This window comes from Halichoerus grypus, chromosome 12, assembly GCF_964656455.1.
Source record: "Halichoerus grypus chromosome 12, mHalGry1.hap1.1, whole genome shotgun sequence".
NCBI classification, from domain to species: Eukaryota; Metazoa; Chordata; class Mammalia; order Carnivora; family Phocidae; genus Halichoerus; species Halichoerus grypus.
The window spans coordinates 99,184,849-99,210,364 of NC_135723.1; the positions used below are offsets into that span (position 1 = coordinate 99,184,849).

Below are 25,516 nucleotides of genomic sequence, written 5' to 3' on the forward strand. Positions count from 1 at the left end.
GACTGCTCCTTGGGCCTGCAGACAAGCTTGTAAGTCCTGGGGCTGGTTGACTTCAGCTTTATTGTGTTGAATGGAATCTTTTTTCCACTCTAGTTTTAACAGATTTTTGTTGATAGAGTGGGAAAATATTGGTATGAATATATTTTTTTAAAAATATGTCAGTATTAATCACTGTTGACATTGATGATGCATGTTGATTTCCTTAACTTTTCTCCAAGTCATGTTTATAACTACTGCACGAGTGTTCACCAGTCAAACCAAGCCCGAGGGGCTGGCGTCCCTCCTTCCAAATCGAAAAAGGGACAGACGCCTGGGGGAGCTCAGTTTGTTGGCTTGGAATTATACAAACGGCTTAAAGAATTTTTGAAGAATTACTTGACAAATCTTCTTAAGGTAAGATGTTTAACACATGTGCTGACCATTTATAATAGAATGTAAAAAAGTAGTAGTGAAATGATGATTCTAACTTGATTGAATGCTAAATCTCTCACTGTTATGTGTTCATTTTTTCCGGCATTGATGTGTGCGTGAAGATACTTTGCTATTGCTTAGTCTTTTACCTGTTGTGAAGATGAAACTTTCATAAGCCCTTTTCTCTTTTTTAATTTGTTAATGAGAAGTTTTTGATAGCTATACCATAGTAGTACTTCCCTTAAATTACTAACCATTTTATATTTGGTTGTTAGAAATTGATGAATCTTTTAATTTCAAGTGTATAATTATGAATACCGATGTTGTGTATTGAACCCAGTATGTTGTTCTGTATACAAATGTATAAATGATTATAAGGTTATCTAACCTTTGGCATTCGCATTTTTCCAGTGTGACCTTGCCTTTTACACACGGTCATGTAGTATATTTCAGAACGACAATGAGATCGTGCCCTTGGCTAGGATGGGTTTCTCTACGAACATCCCTGGCCTTCAAATATGGGTTCCTCCTGCTCCGAGCCGTGGCTCGGGCAGTGATGGAGTTTTTCCCCTTCATCTTCTGCCTTCTCCCTCCTCGGTAACAAAGGCAGTGTGATGCCTTCCGTCCAGCCACAGGATGGGCAAGTGGCTCCTTCATCCCGTGCTTCCCATATCACATAGAGTGAGTGAAGACACCTGTACCTTCTGCCCTGGGAAGTCTGTCTCTGTGCATATCCTGCAAAGACTTTTTATTTACACAGATAATAGGCAAAAATTCCAGCATGCTTCAAAATTGTTTTCTTAATGTATTTTACAAGGTAATTGGAAACTTAATATCATTCTAACAGACCATAGTTGATTGACCACAAATTGTGACTAAAATTTTCGTGTTCCCTAAACAGTGTTTCTAATGTTTTGCAGAGCCCACTGTGTCCTTATGTTTATTCATAACACTTTGTAAAGTGAACACTGGAATTAATTATTCTTCAGCATTAAAGCGAGGAACAGTAGCATTTGGTGCTGTATGAAAGTATTGGTAGCCGTGCTGTATCAGTGATATCTTTGCATTTTTAAAAAAAAAAAAAAAGGTCATGTACTATAATCCAGAGTGGCTTAGCTTTACATTTTATAGTTCATTCCTTATTTAAATTTAAATAAACAAAAATGTGGTTGTATCAGGATGTGGTCAGGTTTCCACGCAGCTTGCTGGATCACTTGCGTACCGCGTATGTGTGGGACTTCGCTTCTTACTCTGAAGACTCGGAGGTGAGCGAGGGGGTGGCTTGCCTTAGTTCCTGGTGGGGCTGCCTCCCTTCTGCCTCACGTCTGGTGCTTTTCTGCCGCAGGATCTATCAGGGACACTGCAGTGGAACCTGCAGTTTTTAAAGGGTAGGCTTTGCTTTGTGGATGTCATTAACACCTGAGAAAAAAATGTCAAGTTGGTCCTTCACATAAAAATTTGTGGTTTAAGTTGTGGAAATCTTGGTAAAAATAATTTTGATGAATGCACATTTTCCCCTTGAGGTCTTGTTAAAGAAGAAGGAATATTGCACCATTATACTTTATTTGTACAGAAATGTAACAGATTACCACAAAAACTATACATTTATCATTTTTAGATACACTTAATGAATGAAAAAGATGCGTTAAAAAATCGAATAGCATTGGCCCTGTGGTCATAGGACATTTTAATTTTTAATAGAAAATATCAAAAATAGGGATGATTTTGAGCTAAATTCCTTTCTTATTAATAAAAACGAATTACTCTCATTCTAAAAGTTCAGGTTCTTTAAAAATAAATAAATAAAAGTTCCAGGTTCTTTGTATGATTGTATGTGCATATTTAATACCAATGAAAAAGTTGCAGTTTGAAAAAATTTTTATGAGAATTCTCTTTAGTCTGATTCTCACAAGCTATAGTCCGATGAGAATTGGTATTAATGAGTATGTTTTTGTGTACAAAATAAAAAGCTCATCTAAAACCAAACACATCAATGTATTTTAATGCAGTAGATTTGTTTTAGTTAATTTTTATCTTTATCATGTGATTAGTCCTTAAAGCTTGAGTTAACTCGTTTGTAGGACGGAGAAGATTTGATGGATGAGAGTGTACTGAAGTTCTACACTCAACAATGGGAGGATTATCGATTTTCCAGCAAAGTGCTGAATGGAATTTGTGCCTACCTCAACAGACATTGGGTTCGCCGTGAGTGTGACGAGGGACGAAAAGGAATCTATGAGATCTATTCTGTGAGATATATATTTTTTAAACACTTTTCACATGTGTATTTTCTTAGTGATACCTCACCCTGTCAGTAGAGGAATCTAGGCAAATATGAAGCTATTTTCAGAAGAGTAGGCTAATTTCTTTTGCTTTAATTATCAATAAAGGACCCTTAAATATCTTGTGGCAGGAAAGGGGAAGGATGAATAAACTGGAGTTCTAAAATACAGCCTCCATACTTCTGCACTGACTGATAGCAAGTTTCTTCTGCAGTTATTTCACAGCCATCCAGTTGAGCCTGGAACTGTCCCAGTTTTAGCGTTGGACGTCCCACACGCTGGCCGTGTCTGGCAAATGCAGCCCCTGGCCTCACGGATCAGCCCTCAGGGTCTTGTGGTTTGGGAAACTGTTCAAGGAGAGGACTGTGCCGTGAGATGTCCTCCTACCCTCTCACTTTACAAAATAATCTGACAGAAAATTGAGAGGTTCTTTTAGACCCCATGAGAATAGATTTTGAAAAGGTAAAGTTTGAGTGATTAAATCATCTTCATTAATATGTTTCTTCAGTCAGGGAAGAAGCTTGTTCTAGGCCCATAGGTTTCCAAAGTGTGGTCCCCAAACCCACCACATCTTGGACCCTTGGGAACGTGTTAGAAATGCAGATGGCTGGGACCCAGCAGTGTGTGGTAGCAAGCCCTCGAGCTGGGTCTGATGTGCAGTCACGTGGGAGTGCCGATGTCATAACGCAGTGAAGGGGAGGACCTGAGCACGGAACGGGCTGTCAGGTGCACACACTGTACTCTTCTGGAACCGGTGGTGGGGAAAATGTCAAGTTCTGCATAATGAGATTCTCTCCATATCCAAGAATGTTGGTGTAATAGCAGTACTTTACTGCTTTACTATTTGCAAATTTAATAAAAGAAAAACATAATATATCATAGATGAGTGACAGACTCTTATCACTTATATAGTTCAGTTTCTGTGCCAAACTGTTACTTCATAAAGGTACTTGCTTGTATAGTTTTCGCAAAACTTTCTAGATTTAGGGTTTTGGTTTGAGGCTTTTGTACTTGCCCTTTTCTTTTCCACTTACAAATGCTTTCTTAAGACTGAAAGTTGTCAGTGTGGGAATCCGTGTGATTTGGGTTGATTTCCTCTTGGTTGCCACCTTCACCTGAAACACCGCGTGTACCCCACAATAACATCACAGACTCCTAAAAATCATTATAACTTTTTGTGTGCTGTATTCAAGAACAGTTAAAGAAAGAAGTACAAGTATACCTCAAGATTCGACTAATTTTATTTTTTTATTTACTTTGAAAATTCATACTTTCTACATCCTTAAATCCCGTAGTTACCATTTGGAAATATAATATGCAGCATACATTTTAGCAGAGGCTGATTAATATCGCTATCTAGAAATAGAATTTGCTCTGTGTGCTCTTCCAGTGAACCTGATGAATTTGTTTAAAGTTCAAGCATCAGTTGACACAGTGGGATAGTTGGGCACAGTGATCTCTCATTGTATTTTCCCGAAGTTCCAGAAGGTGGGGATGATTTGTCAAGAAATAATAAGTTTTACTTTTTTCCTGATAATTCTTTCTTCCTTTTTTAATTGTAGAAAGTTGTTGTTTTCCTTTCATGTCCACTAGAGAACATAAATTAATTTCATTATTGATACATTAAAGTGATTGAGCAAGATTTTTTTCCCTGACTCTCTTCCTCTGAACTCTCTGTGGTGTACCATTGGCCCTTCTTTCTTATCTTGCCAGCTCTTCTTCCTTTCTTCTTCAAAGTAACAAATTATCCAGAGTCAAATTAGAGCTGTCTAAGGCTGTTTTAATTTAGAAAAATGTTTGGAAAAAAGTTATTTTTGAAGGTGTAGAATGTCTTTACTAGAAGCTCATGGCCATGGCATCGCATTTTCCCTCCTGCCTCACTCCTGCATTAAAGAAGTCTGAAGAGTTGAGAACGAACAGCAACAGAGAATTTGCACAGGGAAAATGTATTTTCCAAACAATTGCCCCAGGGTTGCATTGCTCCGGAAAAATGAGGCTCTTCCTTTCCAGCATCTTTTTGGATATCATAGTTTCTAATTCTGAAATCTTATTTTTATGCTAATATTACCCGAGTATGTATTGTTCATACTTTATTAAAAATAGTTTTCTCTTAGAATGAAATCGTGCCATTGGCAACAACACAGATGGATCTGAAGTATTATGCTAAGCAAAATAAGTCAGAGAAAGAAAACACCATATGATCTCACTCATATGCGGAACTTCAGAAACAAACCAAGAAAAAGAGACAAACTAAACACCACACTTTTGAGCTGCCACCTTGTGTCCCCGTGTGTACACCTAATCTCAGCTGGTCCCACCGAGACCCCCTGAGCACCAACCCTCTTCCCCTGCGCAGTCCCATTTCCACTCCAACAAGATGAAAGAAACTATCATGAACCAGGAGAAACTCCCCAAACTGCAAGCACAAGTGCGCATTGGTGGGAAAGGAACTGCTCGCCGAAAGAAGGTGGTTCATAGAATGGCTACAGCAGATGATAAAAAATTTCAGTTCTCCTTGAAGAAGTTAGGGGTAAACAATATCTCTGGTATTGAGGAAGTGAATATGTTCACAAACCAAGGAACAGTGAATCCCCTCTAGCCACCCCAAAGTTCAGGCATCGCTGGCAGGGAACACTTTCACCATTCCAGGCCATGCTGGCACAAAGCGGCTGACAGAAATGCTACCCAGGATCTTAAACCAACTTGGTGCAGACAGTCTGACTAGTTGAAGAAGACTGGTTGAAGCTCTGGCCACACAGTCCATGGACGGAAAAGCACCACTTGCTACCAGAGAGGATGACGCTGGTGAAGTTCCAGATCTTGTGGAGAATTTTGATGAAGCTTCCAGGAATGAAGCAAATTGAATTGAGTCAACTTCTGAAGAAGATAAAACTTGAAGAAGTTACTGGGAGCTGCTGTTTTATATTATGCCTGCTTTTTAAAATTTTGTTCACGGATCTGATAAAATCTAGATCTCTAATATTTTTAGTGAGTGCCCAAGCCCCTTGGACACTGCAGCTCTTTTCAGTTTTTGCTTATACACAATTCATTCTTTGCAGCTAATTAAGCTGAAGAAGCCTGGGAATAAAGTTTGAAACAAGGTTACTAAAGTTCTTTGCCTGGGGGGGAAAAAAAAACAGACTTTTAGCTATAGAGGACAAGCTGATGGTTACTAGAGGGGAGGTGGGTGGGAGCACAGGGAAAATAAGGGATGGGGGTTAAGACGTACACCCACCGTGACAAGCAGTGAGTGATATGTAGAATTGTTGGACACCTGAAACCCAATATAACTCTGTTAACTATCCTGGAATTAAAAATTTAAGTAATAAATTAAAAAATAATTTTCTCTTAAATATTGCTTTCATGCTGTCTTTTTTCCTGTGGTAGAAATATCATTCAGTTCATTATATAAATTAAATTACATTATAATCTTTTCTGAAATACAGATCTTACATAAACCCAGCTCTATCTGTGGTTAAATTTGGGGAAAATAAGACTGAAAGCATTTATGTTTAAGTGAGTTCCTCAGCTGTTTGTATTGAGTACTGAATTGTTATAAATTTGAATTTTACTCTGAGAAGTAGCTCTCTTAACAAACAGCTTAAAAATCATGAACGAATTATAACATTTCTCTTGTGGGGGACATTTTTAGAGTGATTTTCTGGTATTACCTCTGTGGGAAGTTTTAAAAACTTTTTTAAATGTATCAGAGAACCCCCCCACACACACACAAACAGACACATGAATACAAGTAAAAATGGGAAATCTGAGTAATTCATGTATAATAAACTGCATCTATGTAAAGTGTCCATGTTGGTGCAGTTACAATTGTATGCATCCATGCAACATAAATCACCACAATTAAGATACAGAACTTGCTAATTTTTTATTGTCTGTTACTTATTTTACTGAGTATCAGGAAACTATGATAAATGGAATTATCTTCATTAAGTGTGTTAGGTCAGAAATTAAATTTGGGCCAGGGAATAGTGTTAGAAGTTGAATCCCCTGTTGTCCTGTAAGCTGATGTGTATTTTCTCCTAAAAATCCAGATTTTCTTTTTATCTTAATTATTAAAATGTGAGCTAACAAACATCTGTACTCTGATACTTCCTGAAGTTGTTAACTCAGAGTGTCTCTCATTTCATCATGATGATAGATTGTTACCCAGTTATAATCTAGAAATATTGATCAATGAGATTCAGGCTGATTCCTATGACTTCAGTCTTAGAAAAACGTAGTAAAAGTATAGACATCTTATGCTTCTCCTTTTTCTTTTCATCCAGCTTGCATTGGTGACTTGGAGAGATTGTCTGTTCAGGCCACTGAATAAACAGGTACCAACTTGTGTGAGTGTGTCCATGTTTTCCTTTCAAAACCCCTCACAGATTTGTTCCTTGGGCCTTGTCTCCCCTTCCTTTAAGAATGTCCTTCGAGTATCTCTCATCTTGCATTGTCTAATGAGCTCAGTCTGAGAGATGTGTAGTAATACGCATACTGTAGTCTATGACCTACCTGTCTTTTTTTCCCTTATCCTTCCTAAAGGTAACGAATGCTGTTTTAAAACTAATTGAAAAGGAAAGAAACGGTGAAACCATCAATACAAGACTGATAAGTGGAGTTGTACAGTCTTACGGTAAACAGTTTCCCTTTAATTTATTCAGAGTTTTTATATCAAATGACAGTTGTAACAGTGTTCTGACGGATTCATTTACAGATATTTTAGATTTAAGAATATTGTTTGCATTTACAAGGGCGCTTGGAATCCTCTTGAAGTTAATGTGGTTCTGTTCGATTTTACCCATCATAAGAATTGTTTGATCTTTGTACCTGAAGGGAATTTTGAGGAATTAGACATTTGAATTATCTTCTGGTCTCATATTGAGTTACTGTATATATAATAAGATAGAGTGTCATTAATGGATGATAACCAGAAGTCTCTGTCAGCTTGAAAAATTGAGATTGAGAAACCGATAAGCTAATGCAGTGTTTTAAAAACTTAGGTGACATCGTATTTCTCTGAAAGTTTAAATTTAGTCCTTTTTAGGGAGCAGGTGAAATTGGTGAAGGGGATTAGGAGCTATAAACTTCTAGTTATAAAATAAGTCATGGGGGGATAAGGTGTAGCGTTGGGAATGGAGGCAATAATATCATAACAACTCTTTAAGGGACAGATGGGGACTCGACTTAACTGTGGGGACTGTCTTGTAATGTACACAAATACCAGATCGCTGTGATGGACCCCTGAAACCAGGAGGCTGTTTGTCAGTTATACTTCAATTAAAAATAAATGTCATGTTTATTATTTTTAAGCTTTTAGAAATATAAGCGTTTTTTAAATGAACTGCATGATAACTCTGAAGCATGCTTGGCCATGGGTCAGAATTACTTGCTTTCATGTCTTGGATTCTGTGTCTTTTCTTTCATTGAAACAGTGTACTTGAATACCAGTGAATAACAGATTTACCTTAGGCCTTATCATTGTCCATTTACCTCTTAAACGTAAACTGAATGCTACACACCTAGGTATATTGTATAAGATATAACAAAAACTGGGGTAATTGAAATATAGTTCCTATTTATTTCTAGTGGAGTTGGGGCTGAATGAAGACGATGCATTTGCCAAGGGCCCTACGCTGACAGTGTATAAAGAGTCCTTTGAATCTCAGTTTTTGGCTGACACGGAGAGATTCTATACCAGGGAGAGCACTGAATTCTTGCAGCAGAACCCAGTTACTGAGTATATGAAAAAGGTAAGCTTAACTATGGCACCTGGAGTAGACTGAAGTTAAAACAGTTACTGCTGCTCCAGTGAATTCTTCTTTTTCACGTAGGCAGCTTTTGCACAGGTCATTTCTCAGGCCGTATTGTCCTGTAGCGTCAGGCAGGTGCAGACGCTTCTCCCGGTGCCCCAGGCAGCTTTTATAAATTCATCTGAGAATCACGGCTCAGTGTTCTCTCTGCTGCTCTGAGGACGGAACCGTCCTAGCCGTGCGACTTCCCTGGTCTGAGCCGTCTCGCAGCGTGTCTGTGTACATCTGATGGGAGCCGCAGTCCTGTGTCAGTGAGAAACGATTCCTAGGTTGGCAGACTTTAGCTGTTTGCTTTTCCGCGTCTGAAATACTCTCTGACAGTCTCCGGCACAGCTTTCAAGTTGCTAGTAGAGGAGGTGCTTCTGAAACAACAGAATCTGGGATGGATCATCAGTTCTGTGCTAAGCGATGTTACAGGGAAGTAGTTTTTTTGGTTCTCTTTCTTGGGAAGACAGGTATCCTGGATTGTCACTGTGAGGAGTGACTGAGGGTAGGAACCAGCAAACCCATTCTGGGAAGGTCAGGGAGCGACTGTGTTTGACTTCGCGCTTGCTCCCTGTGGTCTCTGTTGCAGCAGCCATGGCAACGTCCAAACAAACGGGTGTCGCTGTGTTCCAGGGAAATTTTACCCACAGGCAGGATGTGGCCTGTAGGCTCTTGTTCGCTGACCCCTGGCCAAGATGGACAGGATTTCCAGGGAGGCCGAGCTAACTGTGTCTGATCTCTGCCTTGCCTTTATTCTTTCTTCACGGGGAGAGCGAAGGGAGTGAGTATGGAGCCACGTATCCACGTGCCGAGACGGGCAGTTAGCAAGTCAGCCCTGTAGGAGCAGCGGGGGCCTCTGAGCACATGCGTCCCACCCCGTTTGTGCGTGATGTTCTGGCTGCATTTTCCCATAGGAGATCGTGCTTATAAGTGGGCCTTAGAAGTTTGAAGTTGAAAGTCCTTGACTAACAAATTTCTGAGATCTCAAAGCCTAACAAAAATGGAAGTCTTCAGAAGTCTCAAACTTGGAAATAGTAGCAGTTCTTTGTGTATGTCTGTGGGTTAAATGAGCTTTTGTGTGTGCTGACCTCGAGCATAATTGCCTATTTCATGTGTTAGCTTGGCAGCGCAGTTTTCATGCCCACATCTCTGCTTGAACTCTGCTGCGTATGGTGATGTTCTTAAGGGTGGGGTCTTTTGTCAGGGCACACATCTGTGGGGTCTCAGTTCCCATCCTCTGCGTGAGACCAGAGCTACGTGAGCACTCCCAAAACAGGCAGATAGGGTTTTTCAGTCAGGCCTGGAACCAAAGGCAGCTTGAGGAGCAAAGACTTACCGTGGTCTGGATGTTTCCAACCCGGTGTGACCCTGCCTTCCTGCGTCCTGGTGCTCTTACAGAGGATTCCTTTCTAGCAGGGTTAACGGTTTGGCCCAAATCCAGTTGGATCTTACCAAACATGACTTCTGTCACCTTCTGGAAGTCCATAATATGGAGAATCCAGCAGAGAATCTGTAAGCACAAAATTGGAAGTTAACCATGTGAACAATTCTCTTGCCTATAGCCTTAGGCTACAAGTCTAGTTTTAAATCCCTACTCAGCCATTTACTGGGGAGTTGACCTTAACCCTTCTGGTCCTCCATTCCCTCATCTGTAAAATGGGAATAATAATTTTGTAATATATACGTTTGGTGCTGGGCAAAGAGCAAGCGTGTTGTGTTTGCTAGTACAGGCATACTTGATTCACGGCCTCCAGTAGATGCCTGAGAATATGCAAAATCACAGGATAAAGGGGGGCACATTTTATTTAATGACTTGAGGAGGAATTATATTAAAACATTATGTCAGGAAATAATGAATATAAAACTCATGAACAAAATGGAGATAAAGAATGAGCCTTTGACAAGTATTCTGCTTTTAGCTGCCAGTTTGGGCTAGATGTGCAAATTCCCTGGGGGTCTACGTTCCCTTTTCTGTGATGTCCAGGGATATTTTAGTGGAAACTTGAGAATCTTTGGCTTCTCTGCAGTAGGGATGGCTTTGATGAATGAACAGCCCTAAGCCACATTAGGGTTTGTAACCTATCCTGCTGTCTCATGTGATTGAGACTAATGTACTACAAAAGATTTGTTAACTATTCTAGGTTACTAATGTCTCTCATCCACACAAACGTTAAAAATAAAATACACTTCGTTAATTTGCTTACCTTTTGTGGTCTGTTTTTCGTTTTGTTTTCACTGTGAACCAATCCTAATAGAATTAATAGGGACAGTCTTTAATTGCTTGATTTTCTTGAGTCATTTTGAATTTGATTTGATCCTGGTGTTCTACGATAATTATCGGACGGCGATGATCAAGAGCCTACTTGACTGAGAATCCACAAAGAGTGTAAATGGCTGTCCTTCCTAAAACCTAATGATGCAACACCTCGTACCTTGGTTTCTTTATCTATAAAATAAGCTATCACTGAGGCCCCTCTGTTCTTCAGTGTCTTTGGAATCACTGATCTGCCAGTTTACTCTTCCCTTCCCTCTTGGCCCCGCAGGAAGGGCCCTGCAGTAGAATGCTGCTACCCTCTGTCCTACAGGGGTTGGAAAGCCCTCAGGGGTGCTCCCCCAGAGAAGGAGTCAGCAGTGCCACCAAAGCCTTATCTTTCATATGGGAAGGGGTAAAATTTTAGGAGAAAGCAATGTTTATGACAGTTGAGTTTTTTGCTGCCCGAGGTGATCATGTATAACTTCAAACAGGAAAAGTGGTGCTTTTCAGTTTGTGTGTCCTGTACTATATCAGCTCGCATTCTCGAGGTAACAACAGGCTTAGGGAAATTTTAGATTCGAAGCACTATGTGCTTAACTTAGAACTTCTGACTTAAAGCACATAAAGATCTCCTATTGTTGGGACGCCTGGGTGGCTCAGTCAGGTAAGTGTCTGCCTTCGGCTGAGGTCATGATCCCAGGGTCACGGAATGAGGCAAGGAGCCTGCTTCTCCCTCTGTCTGCTGCTCCCCCCGCTTGTGCTCTTTCTCTCTCTGACAAATAATCTTTTAAAAAATATATCTATTCACAATAACTTCATAATCAGAAAAAATATATACATTAGTTGTAGGCTTTTTGGAAAATACGTAAACATAACATAAACCTTCAAGCTTAGGGGACACTATTGCTAAGTATGTATATTAAACCAAATTGGTGGGGCGCTTGGGTGGCTCAGTTGGTTAAGCGACTGCCTTCGGCTCAGGTCATGATCCTGGAGTCCCAGGATTGAGTCCCGCATCGGGCTCCTTGTTCAGTGGGGAGCCTGCTTCTCCCTCTGCCTTCCCCCCCCTCATGCTCTCTCTCTCTCTCCTTCTCGCTCTCAAATAAATAAAATCTTTAAATAAATAAATAAAACCAAATTGGAATAATTCTGTAGGTTTTTATGTAACTTGTTTCACACACACACTTGTTACATTAACATGTTTTATATTTATTTATTTTACTGGTTAGTAGTATTCCATTAGCCATATATGCTATACTTTTGTTCCCGCTTACCAGAAACTTTAGGTTTTTTATATTTCTTCTTTTATAAATTCCTTTCACATTTTTTATTTGGTAATACTTACGATTTTTCAGAGATCATTCTATATTAAGGACATTGACATGTTGATGTATACTACAGATAATTCCCAAGTTTATTTTGTTGTTCACATTTCACTATTTGGAATGTGTAATAAGGTTCTAACTTCTGTTGTTTAAATAATTGTCCCATTGTTAGTAATTCTTGACAGCATAAATCCTGCCTGCGTTTTTCTTTTGTTTTCTTGGCTCTTGGGTATTTATTCTTCCAGTTGAATTTTTCTAGATTTCTCCAAAATTATACCAAATTTAAAATCATTTTAGAAAGTACAGCACTTTTACAATACCAGATAGTTTTTCTCTTTTATTCAGATCACCTGAATAATTTGAGGTTATCAATGAAATTTTGTCCTTGCTTTGATAATTCAGTGGTTCCTTAGTGATACTTTACACCACACACATTTCTGGTAATACTTTGTAAAATATATGGACTTCTTTTTATTTTGCTGCTCTGTTAAATGACATCTTTGTTTTCCTCTCTTCCTTGAGGGGAATTGTAAGAACTTGAGATGCATAAATAATCCAAAAGTTACAGGGCCATGTACTCAGCGATTGGCAAGAGAAGGCCATGATGGTCGTTTGTTTTGTTTTGTTTTTAATTTTTTAAAAGTCTGATTACTAATAACGATTTCCATGTGGTCATTTCAGGGAATATATTCATGTGACTCTTGACTTCAAGCAGCTTTCAGTGGGAAGCAGGGGTCCTGAACATGGTGTCTGTGTATGAGGGAGGATCACAGGTTTCTCAGAGAGTCAAGTAGGGATAGTACCCCCAAAAGGTGAAATGCCACATATCTGAAGGAAGAAAGCTGACATAAACACATTTGGACTGCTAACAATGATAACCTTGATAAGTCATTTAAAAGGAGCTGGAGGTAGAAATATATTGCAGAGAAAATTGTGACCACTTAAATATGGTTGGCATTCACCCAGAATCAAAGGACCCCTTCCCTTTTCTCTTAATTTATTAGAGCAGGTTTGTGAGTTGAATTTGCCATTATTCATGGAACAATTCTTTAAGAAGGAATCCAGACCATTCACTTGAATGAATTCCTGCAGGCAGAGGCTCGTCTGCTCGAGGAACAGCGGAGAGTCCAGGTCTACCTTCATGAAAGCACGCAGGATGAACTGGCCAGGAAGTGTGAGCAAGTGCTCATTGAAAAACACTTGGAAATTTTCCACACAGAATTCCAGAATTTGTTGGATGCTGACAAAAATGAAGGTGAGCCTCTCAGACTCAAGACGTGTGTGCATGTCTGTTATGATCTGCAGTTTTGAAGTTGTTTGAAATTCTGGACTCTGCACATGACCAACATCAGTCATTTTTTAGAAGATTAATGTGTGTGTACCTTGTTGTGTATTGATTTCAGACCTCTATAGAGGGTTTTGGGTGTAACTTTGGGGGAAGAACATCTTTTCAGTTCAATTTGGAATATAACTTGTTCCATACACTTTAGTGTTAAATGATACTACCCCTGATTTTGTTCTTGAGGATTTTTATTTTGAAAATTCTTCAAGATGTGAAGGCTAGTGTTTTGTAAAAGTCTTTCTTTTACCCTTTAGGTTTTACTGGGATATGTTAGGAGCTCAATAAAAGATTGATGTTCGAATTCAAAAGTTTTCTCTTTGGCCTTCATAAATTAACCATATGCCATACATATATTAAATGAAGAATTTGGGGGCCCTTTTGTGACTCATTTGTTTGTAGAGTTGAGATGGGTATTCATAAATATTCCTTAAATTTATTCATTTTTTAAAATAAATATTTGAGTGCCTATTATATATCTAGCATAACTAATATCTCAATCTTGAGAATTTTAGGAAGCATCAGATATACTTCCTGATAAAATTTTTCTCTGTTATGTTGCTGGTTTCTCATAGTAAAGGAAAAAGTAAACTTTTACAATAACAACTTCATTGTTACTTTCAGCTTAACATATATATATATATATATACACACACTAAATACAAAATATTTGGTTATAATTAAAACATTTTTGATTATTTAGATCTAAAAACACCATTGTTTTATTTCAAGGTGGCTGTCATCACAGTACACATACATACTTAGTGGGATGGATATGCAAAATTTGTGTCAGTGCATTAAGGTGGCACCTTCTTCTTTCAGATTTGGGTCGCATGTATAATCTTGTGTCTAGAATCCAGGATGGCCTAGGAGAATTGAAAAAACTTCTAGAGACACACATTCATAATCAGGGTCTTGCAGCAATTGAAAAGTGTGGAGAAGCTGCTTTAAATGTAAGTACTATGTAATTGGAAATCAGCCAAGCCTAACTGTTTCCACCAGGAACTGCAGGTGTCGTGTGCCTCCATTCACAAATCCAAGTGGTAAGATTTCACTAGAACTCTAGTGGGGAACCTTGTTTTGGCTTTTTAAAGTAGAAGGTTCAGAAACCTCTTTGTTTAGTAAATTCCTCCATAAACTTTCCTCTGGCACCTTTTAGGCATTAAGGATGTCATTTCTTGATATTTTTTTCCTTCATTTCTTCTCACAATTACATTCCTTACACTAGAAGAGAGAAGATTCTTCCATAGAACAAACAGCCTAAAGCCTCCTAGACACTTGCCTCTGGTACCCGTGGGCCACAGGCTGCACCTCTTGGGGCCTTTGATCTGAGGACTGCCCTTCCGTTGAAGGTCACAGAGCTATTTCCCCCTGATAGGCCCTGAAATGTGTAGTATTGCTCATGAACCCCACCATCCCAGGAGGCGCAGGGAATGTTCCTGCTAGTGTAGCAGTAATTCAGGTGATAATTTTATGTAGGGAGTACCACGTGTTCCTAAAGACGGGTGAATTGTCTTCAGTTTTGTCCCTGTTGTGCACTTTAAATTTGGTAGTGTTTGGGAGAACTGATAAAGAAAAGCTTCTAGAACACAGTTGGCTCTTACGTCTAATTCAGAAAACGTTTTAATCTCTGATTTTTATTGTGTTTAATGTTAATTATTTTTGACAGGACTGTATTTTTTTTTTTACAATACCGTCTTTTTTTTTGGACAACACCGTCTTTAATACATCTGTTAAAATCTTCATTTCTCTGTTAACTTTGGAAGATTTCTTTTTATGGGTTGCTGCTTCCCTTTTGACACATTTATGAATTACTAATGGAGTGAATGTAAACCCATTCCTTCCCGGGTTGATAAAATAATTAATTTTGCACTTCCCAGATGGAAGGGACCTGGCTTAGTGGGCATTGAGAAAGAGATGTCCAGGTTTCAGTGTAAGCTGGCATGTGAAATCCCGGCAGTGGGACACGCGGGGTTGGGATCGTGGGGCTGTTGTTACCCTGGCCCTGTTGAGTGTGGCCCCCGACAGTCTGTCTGGGTTCAGATCCCTGCTCCAGCTGTGTGACCTTGCTGCTAACTTGCTTTTCCTCGCTCTGTCAGTTGGGGGGGTTTTAATAGAAAAATGACGGTGGGGACACCTGGGTGGCTCAGTCGGTTAAGCGTCTGCCTTCGGCTCACTCAGGTCATGATCCCAGGGTCCTGGAATCGAGCCCTGCATTGGGCTCCCTGCTCCACGGGAAGCCTGCTTCTCCCTCTCCCACTCCCCCGCTTGTGTTTCCTCTCTCGCTGTGTCTTTTTCTGTCAAATAAATAAATAAAATCTTTTAAAAAAAGAAAAAAGAAAAATGATGGTGACCACCTCCTAGGGTTTTTGTAAACAATACGTGTAAAGTGCTTATTAAATCTGGTGCGTAAGTGCTAAGTGCTCAGCAGTGATGACAGTTTTCCTTTTAAAAACTCATTTAAAAATCATCCTTATATTTTGATGGCTTTTCTTATTTCCACACTGAATGTTCCTTTTTAAAGGGCCTGACGCGCGCGCGCATGTGTGCTTCAGGAAGGACCAACTTTTCAATAATGTGTTTTCACGGTAGTTAATTCAAAACTCCGTTTAGCCACATGAGCAACAGAGCCAAGTAAATGACTTATTTTCCTTGAAATGAGTTAAGTGGTGAGTCTGTTATTTCATCAGACATGGGTTGGAGAAGTAGCTACATGAAGCAGAGTTTGCTTTTTTATGTGTCCTGTTGTGTATGATCTCTGCTGGGAGGTGGCCTCAGGGGGTCCATGGTCTAGATGAACACAGTTAGATTATTTTCATGGGAACGATGGGGTGTTACTTCTAATGCCCATCTTTTCCAAACCAAAGTAAGGTCCTAGATGGAGAAATAAATCGTGCTATAATTCTCAAGTACTATTGTTTTCTCTTTCTTTTTGATACGATCACCTGACTTGGTGAATCTTAAATCTGACATTTACTTTTTCATGACCAGTTAAAGCAGAATTTTAGTTTCTAAGTAAAATTGTTTCTTTATACGTGGAACCTTCATCTGTCAGCAATAAGCACATTATTGATCATAAAATAATACATCATTAATTATAATTATTTCCATAAAAACCATTTTTATATTGAATTCGTGAATTTCTAAGTTTTTGTGAAGAAAAATGTTTTTTGGGGAAAGCAAATACTTTTTCTCTTTTCTGCAAGAGTTTTTCCTGAATTTCCATCTTAAAGTTTCAGTTGACTCGTAGTTTGCAGTGTGCTGTCTAAATGATTCGTGAGTTTCTTACACCACCGTCCGGGCCTGGGTTATACCTGCCTCCTTTACTCACCTGTGATGGGAAACCCCATGAAACTTGAAGCTCAAGAAAGAGCATGTGTACCCAGTGCTTATTAGCCTGGCACACAGTAGGTGTTTAAATACTTAACTTTAAGAAAGAATAATTACAGCTCTTAAATAATTTTAAGTAGGTATTTTTATCACAAATGTGGCAAATGTAAAAGATACATTGTAACCCAAACCATGATGGTTTTCCAAAGCCCACTCATGCTGGAGGAAAAGCAGCAGAGGAAAGAAACTGTTTGCCTTAATAAAAAAAATTATTATACATAATTTTAAGTGGGATTTAATTACTTTGAGAACACAATTTTTTTAAAGTTTGAAAATTTTTGCCCAATTGAGTTGGATCATAGTATATGAAAATCATTTACAGTGAGCATATTTAATGTGGTAGAAAGCACTATTTAAATGATTCTTTAAGGACTAAAAAGTTTTCTTATGTAGTCCTATGATTCTGTTCATACCAAACAAAACAGGTAAAGTTTCCACAAGTAGAGAAATGATTTTACTTAGAAGCTGGACTTCTGCTTTAACTGGCCACGAAAAGGTATTGATTAGAAAACTAGATTTGCTACCGATTAGTTTGGCCTAGACTGAAATCACTACAGGTTTCAAACTTGTAATGGGATTCAAAATAATATTTTATGTATTGGTCTTCAAAACCTACCTGAGCGTTTTCCTAAGGCGTTTTTTTTTCATAGTTAAAAACAAATTTTTAAAATTAAAGGCTCTTCCTGAAGAACTGGCCCAAGGTGGATCTCCCTCATGCTCTCTCCCTCTCTTTACCTAAGCAAGAACTGGCCATCCTTGTGAAGTGTCCCTGAAAGAGCGCCCTTAACACACGGCCTACGTGTAGGCGCGCCGCTGCTCGGACCTGCGCGGGCCGGCAGTTGGGCTCGGGGCTCCTCAGAGTATGGAGAGCGTCAGACCGCACGGGCCGGAGCAGACCAGTGTGGGTCCATCTTACCCCCCACCGGGCAGGATTTCAGTGCGCCTGGGAGAGTTCCCGCCAGCCTTTCCAGGGCCTCACGACTGGGGACGTGGATGCTCTGCTGATGTGCTGAGTCCTGCATAACGGACGCAGGAGTAGCTAACGTTGCATTGGGTACCAGTAGGACTTTGGGAACCTTGTACACAAAAAATATTCAAGGATGGGATTTATAACTGGTTTAGAGCCGAACAAAGAACCAGACAAATCATTTTAAATAGGTGAGTTTGTTGTATAGGCAAGTTTCCCCAGCCGTGGCTTCTGGACTGGAAAGAGTGGGACAGCATGGTAAATTAGCACACTGACATGGTATTGAAACTGTTTGAAGTCAAAATTTGAAAGACCCTATGTGCTTACCTAGATGGGCCAAATGTGTTCAGTGTTTGGCAATACAGTAACTATAAAAAGAATCTGTATTAAAATATAGGAGGAGGACGGGCCCTGTACACTTCGGTCGTGAGCAGAGCATCTTCAAAGTAGAGCCCACACCTTCAGGTGTTCTCTGTACAAGGTTGAAGCCCACAGTGGCCCTGTGCTGGGTTCTCGGGTTATTTATCTGCCAGAGCAGCTTAGCTGCATGATGCTGGCTGGTATTGTCACTCAAAGGGCCAAGAAACATTGCAGATAAAATTGAAATCCTTGTTTTCATTCATTCAACAAGCATTTATGAGCCTCCTGTGATGGGATTGATGGCAGGAATCCCAAATTGAAATGCCTCACCTTTGTCTTCTCATCCAGCCTCCGTGACCTCATCTGCCCAGTCGCTGTATTACAGGTTCATTTTGAATTCACGTTCTCCTTCCTCCGTTCCTTAGCACGGGGCTAGGGGTAGGGTAGCAGCTGTGTAGGACATGCCACTTTGCCCTCATCCTTTGCCCATGCCAACATTCATAAGCTAAAACGGTGGGTTTCCCAGTGAGCCTGGGTATGGCCTCAGCGTCCTCTAGAACCAGTAAGGGCGCCTGCCTACCGGCCCTGGCCCCGCTCTGTCCTCTCTGATGAGTGAGTTGGATGAGGATGAGCCCCCTTCCCTGCCCCTCCAAGTGTTTTCTCTCTGGTCCCTGCCCCCACTCTCACCCCCACGCCCTGTTGTTCATCTGGGCCCCATGACTTCGTTCTCCAGATGTTCTTCCCGCTCTCCTTTCCTGTTCATCCCTCATGGGGCCCGGCACTTCCGTCTTTCAGAAATACCTCTGAATGCTGTGACAGTTTTACTCCACATTCTTCATCCTTTTTTTAATAAGCAAAGCGAAATGAAACCTCTTCTCTATAGTAGTATATTAAATCTACAATATTATGTTGAACCAAAATCCTCTTCTGATTTACCCCTGCTCTCATGAACTTTGTCTTCCCTGCCAGATCACTTCCCTGCTTGCACTCAGGCTCTTCTCTCCACCCGTAACGTGGGCCTCCCTGCTTTCTGCTGCTTTGTCCTTCTTTGAGGGCTAGCTCGGCTCCTCCTTTCTAAAAAGAACTCTCCACTCTCCCTTCGAGCCCTAAGTGACTGTCTCCCCATCCTGTACCCCTGTGGCATTTATTAAAAAGTCTCTCCTGTCCCCCTCTCTATTTGTGGGTCACCTCTGTGTTTCCTGTCACTGCTGTCGATTGTAATCCCTGGAGAGTACGGCTGGCAGCTCTTTATAGTTTTAGTGCTGGTGTCTTGTGCACCAAGTGTCCCTTGATAATGATGGTAAAGAGGAAAAGCCAGCAGCCGTGTGGCCAGAATCCTCTTTCCAGTTTTATCCCCCATTTCTCTGTCTCTTCATTGTATCCATCACCTGGTCACCTTTCCGTGACTATGCCTTGTTGTACCTTCCTACTTCTCTCTCCTTAGACACGTCTCTTTTTGTCCCTATGTGTTAAACACCTATTTATCTTTCAAAACCCAGCTCAAATGCCATTTCTTCCACAAGCCTTTCCCCGTCACCACTTTGAAATAGTAGCATGTTGGACTATTTATATGACATTCACTCTACTTTATATTTTAGATATCTGTGAAAATGTCTTTTACAGGAATGGCTTTATCCATCTTCATGTGTTCAGAATTTAGCACAATGCCTTGTGCAGAATAGGGTGTCACCCTACTTACGTTTTAGTTGTACTCCTCATTGTTGCCAGCAGGATTCAAGGCTGCTTCCACAATGCATGAAAGACAACAGGCTATAAGGGAGAGAGTAGCAGAATAAGGATAGGAAATACAAACGACGCTTAGTGTTGAGATAGATCGTGCTCACACTGCATGCAGTGGAGTCTAGTATCCTGGTTAGAGATGCTCACAAACGTGCCTCCAGTTCTTGGCCACCAATGCAGAGATCTCTCCAGGAAAGGCGTCAAGACCGTGAAGTACAGTCAGCTCCTGGACTCCCCGTGATCATAAAGAATAAGCCTGTAACTCAGGAGAATGACTCAGTACAGAACTGAGAATACTCTCCCCAGTGGCCCATCCTAAAGAAGACATCAGTAACGTGGACAGTCATCAACCCTACACTTACAAGTAAACGTGATCCCAAGTCCTTGGATGGCTTTATAATTTCCCTTGCTGGTAGCTTCTAGCAAAATACCAGAAGAAAGTTCATGAAAAGAGTCAATACAGACATATAAGTACTTGCTAATAAATGCTTGATGATACAGTGGGTTCCATGTTGAATTTTTAATTAGCACGTGATTTCGCAGCAGTCTGGTTGCTGTTGTGCTTCCTACAAAGTGGCCTTCACATAAATCAGGTTAGAAGAGACTATTTCATTACTGTCTGTCTTTAGGGCAGAAATGGCGACAGATAAGCAGAGTCCTCTTTGAAACCATGTCTTGATTGAGTAACGTCAGTCTAACTGGGACTGAAGTGTAATCCAGCAAGAGTGGGCTTGCAGGTACTTTGATGACCAGCAGGGTCGCTGGTCTAACAGTGGGGGTGTTGAGCTGCAGAGATGGACTAGGGAATGAAGTCATGAAGGTTTATTTGCAGCTTAGAGAGATGATCTACTTGAAACGGGAGGAGGCATTTTCAGGAGCTGCCCAGGGCTCTGGCTCCAGGAATGATGGTGATTATAAAAGGGAGCACTTGAAACGGAGAATTATATAGGCAGAAATGAAATCGGGAGGCTCTGGCAGCATGTTTTTCAGTGTAAGACTAAGGGGTGATGAATCTAGGACTTTATCAGAATTAGGGAAAAGCCCTGTTTGGGGATTGAGAAGTTGAGTTAGAAATAATTACAGGAACCCAATTGTTTGATGAACTTGCACCATAATGAACAGAGGAACATGGTGCAGGGTGCTTCTGGCAGGTTGGGTTTCGTTCATACAGCCAAGATTCCCTTTATCTTCTGGAGTAAAATGTTCAAATAACTTGGTCCTGACTCAACCATTCTGTGGGTGCTGGTAATAGAAGAAAATTACGCACACGGTGATAAAATTGACCAAGGAACCTTACATCTGGAGTCTAGCCTGCTTTGTGTGGTCAGAAGGGAGGGAATACACATCCCTAAAATCTTAGGTAGCAGGAGTGCAGGGTGAGATAATCCTGGGCTATCCCAGCCTCCGGCTGTCCCTTAAAGCCGAGCAATGGATTATGGGGGCTGGTTTTACTATTCTTTCTTATTTTGATGAGGTTTGAAATTCTTCCACAATAAAACCTTTTTTATTTTTTATTTATTTTTTTTAATAAAACCTTTTTTAAAAAGCAAGAGGAAGGGGCGCCTGGGTGGCTCAATCATTAAGTGTCTGCCTTCGGCTCAGGTCATGATCCCAGGGTTCTGGGATCGAGCCCCACGTCGGGTTCCCTGCTCCACGGGGAACCTGCTTCTCCCTCTCCCTTTGCCTCTCCCCCTGCTTGTGCTCTCTCTCTTGCTATCTCTATCAAATAAATAAATAAAACCTTAAAAAAAAAAAAAAAGGCAAGAGGAAAACAAAATGTACCAGTTTTGATGTAGTAGATGTGGGAGAGGAGAAGGAGGGGGGATCAAGGAGGTGTTTTAGGACAGAAGAAGGCAGTCTCATACAGTAAGTCACACTGACAAATTTAATTACACAAAGAGCTGATATATGCTGATAATGGAAATTGGTTCAGAAAGCCTATAGCTGAATTCGTGAATCTATTTTCTGTCTTGCCCTGGGCTGAAAAGAATTACCGTTTTCTTTAAAGGAGAAATCACACAGGTGTTCATTTTCAGTTTAGGATAAGCAGGCTCTGAGGAGACTCACTCTTTCATTTTTATATCCAGGATATACCCTGCTTTCTTCCACCTGTGGGCACAGCTATAATCTTTCCAGAGGCAGCCCAGTTACAGAAGCCCTTCGCTACCCAGATCTGAGTTTGCATCCCACATCCAACTGCATTTTGGTTTCATCTTTGCTGTGTATTTTTAAGTCCTGAAATGGCCCCTGCTAGGCTTCAGATGAGTTCAACACCACCTGTGAACTCTCACCACCTACCCCACCCACTTACCTCCTGGATGCACTGCTTCTATTTCTGAACTAATGTAATAATTACTTTCTGCAACATCATTCTTTCTCTTAGAGGAGTCACAGTTTTTCTAGGCAAGTCCAGCTTAGTTCCACTTTCAAAATCGAATATCTTCACTTGTCTTCGCTCTGTGTCTGACTCCAGTCAACTTGGAGCCTCGGTACTGACCGGGTCGTACGGAGGGGCCACAGACAGGGACTCCAGCCTCCAGCCAGGTGAGCGAAGACGAGTGCAGGCGTGAGCCAGAGCAGGGGCCGGGGTCAGTGATGGAAGCTCGCCCAGGGACATAACTGCCACCAGGAGTTTGTAGATGTTTATCAGACCCAAAGGTAATGATTAAAGATTTGTTATTTATGGTCTGAGACTCAGAGCCATGATTACAAGATAAATACATACGACTGAAGCAAAAGTAGCAGGCGGACGAGGTTGTAGTGATGAGAATATGGAGCCCCGGTTACACTGGTAGGGTTTTTGTCTCGGCATTTTCAACTTTAAACCTCACTCAGAGAAACAGGTGATTTCTGCTTATCAGAAGAGGTAAGATGATGGAACAGGAAAAACCCAGTAAGAAAATGCGAGACTGTCACATCACTGGATGGTGCGTGAGGCCTCTCTGTGCTGTTGTCTCCAGTGTTTGGGGGTTTTGTTTGGTTTGGTTTTTGCCTGTTATTTAATACAAAAATTAATTTTACTTCCTGAGTGGGCACAGCACCTGCGAGGCCTTTGGGGGCTGGGGTTACACCTTGCCCCGGGCAGTTGTCAGAGCGGATAATCCGGGTGCCCACAGACCCTTCCCTGCTCTTCTCTGTAGTTGGTGGTTTGTGGTGGTTCCCTTCCTGAAACTTTGGCTTCTCTGTGTTACGTGTGGGGAGAATGTTGCTCCAAGGACCAAGTGCTAATGCTTATGGGGAAGAACTACTCTGCCCCCAAATAACTGCGTGGTGTGGAGACTTCACTTCTCCTTCTTCTCAAAGAATAATGATCTCAAGGTAAGGTCGTGGACAGTGTCTGACAAGGCCCCGCATGTCCCGTGGGTGCTGTGTGGCGGTGACAGACCTGCCGCTGTCGTCCCGGCCGCGTGAGAGGACTGGGAGCCAGGCGTGCTCAGAAGTAGCTCTGGGTGAGGGCACGTTTCTGAGGACGGTCCCATCCACTGCCGGCTTGGGGAGCCCCCGCTTACATTCATGACATGGTGAGGATGGCCCCTCAAGCCTGTCACACCCCCATGTCCCTCTTTGGGCAGGGTTACAATATTAGGATCACAGGCGATCCTGAGAAATCCTGTCTCAATGTACGCCAGCTCCCCACGAGCTAATGCTCAGACCTCTTCCTCGGCCACATGTGCGCAGCTGTTTGAAGGAAGACAGGATAAGATGAGATGGAAGTCTTGTGAGGCTCCTAAGTACGTTTTTTTCTTCTTGTGAAATTGGTCCTTAAAATTAGGGTTTTCTTAGTGGACGTGTATGGAATAAAAGGTAATATTTGAGTCATGATTATCAGTGTTTCTGAATTAGCTGTCTCAGAAGGAGTTGGTGAGTGCCACTACACTGTGTGCTTGCAAGCAAGGGAGACGCTGTCCTGGCAGGCTTCTCGGGGCTCATGCCCGGCAGGGGTGACCCACAAGTGCAGTCAGCGTCCCAGGGGGCTTGGGCGTTGTCTATAACAGGCCCGCCCCATCCTGCCAGTCCAGAGAGCTCCCCTGAGAAAGTCTTAGAGACCAGTGGAAGAGCCGAAGCCGACGAGGCAGGGGGTCCTAGACAGAGCAGAGCCCCTCGGTGGGTGTAAACACGACCCATTCAAAGAACCCAGAAACCCGGTGTGACTTGAGGATGGGAAGTGGCAGACTGAAGCTGACAGGGTCGGCACTGGCTGGCCAGGCCGGGAGACCCTGAAAGCCACGTTAATGATAGTGCTTTAGTCCTAAGGGCAAGAGGAAACCGAGGGATGGTTGTAACAAACATGAAATTGATACAATCAGATTTTTATTTTTTAAACCATCTGTACCATGTAGAAAATAGATTTAAAGAGCGTGGTCTGTTTTGGTGGCCAGACGGAAGACAGCATGGGTTGGTTAGGTTGGGGGGTGGGGAGAAGAAGGAATCCGGTTCTTAGACTTTGTGAGGGACAGGTGTTTGTACTCGATCATTGTTGACCCTGGATGATGGGTCCACGGAGTGGATTTTACCATTCTCTGGAATTTTGCAGAGATTTGAATTTTTCTACAGTAAAACCCTGAAAGAAAGGAAATGGAGAGAGTTCCGGCAGAGAGGCAGGTTCAGGGAGGAGACCAGGGTAGCTCTGACGTACAGTTTGGGAATTCCATGCAACAACCATGGGCAAGTCATGTGAGCTGAGCGGGGAAGTCTGGTCTGGGCTAGAGATAAATGTTACCGTCACTGGCATAATACAAACAAGTGAAATCATGTAGGAGTGGGTGACATCCCTCAGGGACGAACCCTGACAGGTGTCGTGTTTCTTAGCAGAAAGTCCTCGTGTACTATAGAATAAGCAGATGGTCATGAACCAAAGCAATTACTACTCTGTTCATTTCCTTAAGCACCAAAAATTGACATGTTTCATGGAAAACATGCATTTGTTCTAGCCAATTTTGCCTCTCTCATTACCCCTGTTGCTTTTTTAACCCTGCAATCTGGTGCTCTCTGAAACACCTCCTCTTCTCTATTATTCCCATGCGCTCCTATCTTTGTCTGCCCTTGCCAAGTTGCTAAGCAGCTTCTCTCTCAGGACCTCAGATTCTCACTTCAGGTTTCCGAGGCTTGACACTTCATACATTTCCCTTCATTGGGTCCTTTCAGACCCTTCGTTCTCACCAGCCAGAGTGCTGCTGGGTCTCCTCCTATAGTAGAAAGAATCTTGGAATCGGAGTCCAAAGACTTCTGTGCCCTTGGGGAAGATCTGTCTGATTGGTCTTTCCACGGAATTCCTTCCTGGCATTTCTTGGGACATTTATGTTTTTCCAAATTCTGAGTCTGAGAAAAATTGTTCAAGAAATCATGAAAACAGAGAAAAGCATAATTCTCCTGCAAGCATGATGGTCAACACAGACACATTCCTGGTTCAACAGAATCCACCGACGGCAAGGGTAGGGGCGCTCACACGCAGTTGAAGGTTAAGGTGGCCATCTCTGGAACCACGCGGAGTGTACGTTCTGGAAACGCAGTGTCATCTGATCAGTCTTCCTCGTTCACAATGCCGGGTTACAAATGTTGGTACGCCCTTTCTGCTGCCGAGGGCATCCTTCTTACAAATAAAATACATGTTAGTGTGTTTATGCACATAATATACTTCGTGTAAATCCTT

General features: G+C 41.5%; 1 protein-coding gene across 6 annotated transcripts in view; it reads left to right on the forward strand.

The window, feature by feature from the left end:
• CUL1 (cullin 1) overlaps positions 1-25,516 on the forward strand; it is a 100,614-nt gene that overhangs the window by 58,888 nt on the left and 16,210 nt on the right. For all 6 annotated transcript variants that reach the window (XM_036121188.2, XM_036121178.2, XM_078059690.1 and 3 more), the window contains exons 3-9: positions 219-393; positions 2,493-2,660; positions 6,980-7,030; positions 7,239-7,329; positions 8,283-8,446; positions 13,163-13,325; positions 14,232-14,362. In XM_036121188.2, the coding sequence (XP_035977081.1) occupies positions 219-393; positions 2,493-2,660; positions 6,980-7,030; positions 7,239-7,329; positions 8,283-8,446; positions 13,163-13,325; positions 14,232-14,362 (943 nt within the window). The remainder of the gene's footprint in view (positions 1-218; positions 394-2,492; positions 2,661-6,979; positions 7,031-7,238; positions 7,330-8,282; positions 8,447-13,162; positions 13,326-14,231; positions 14,363-25,516) is intronic.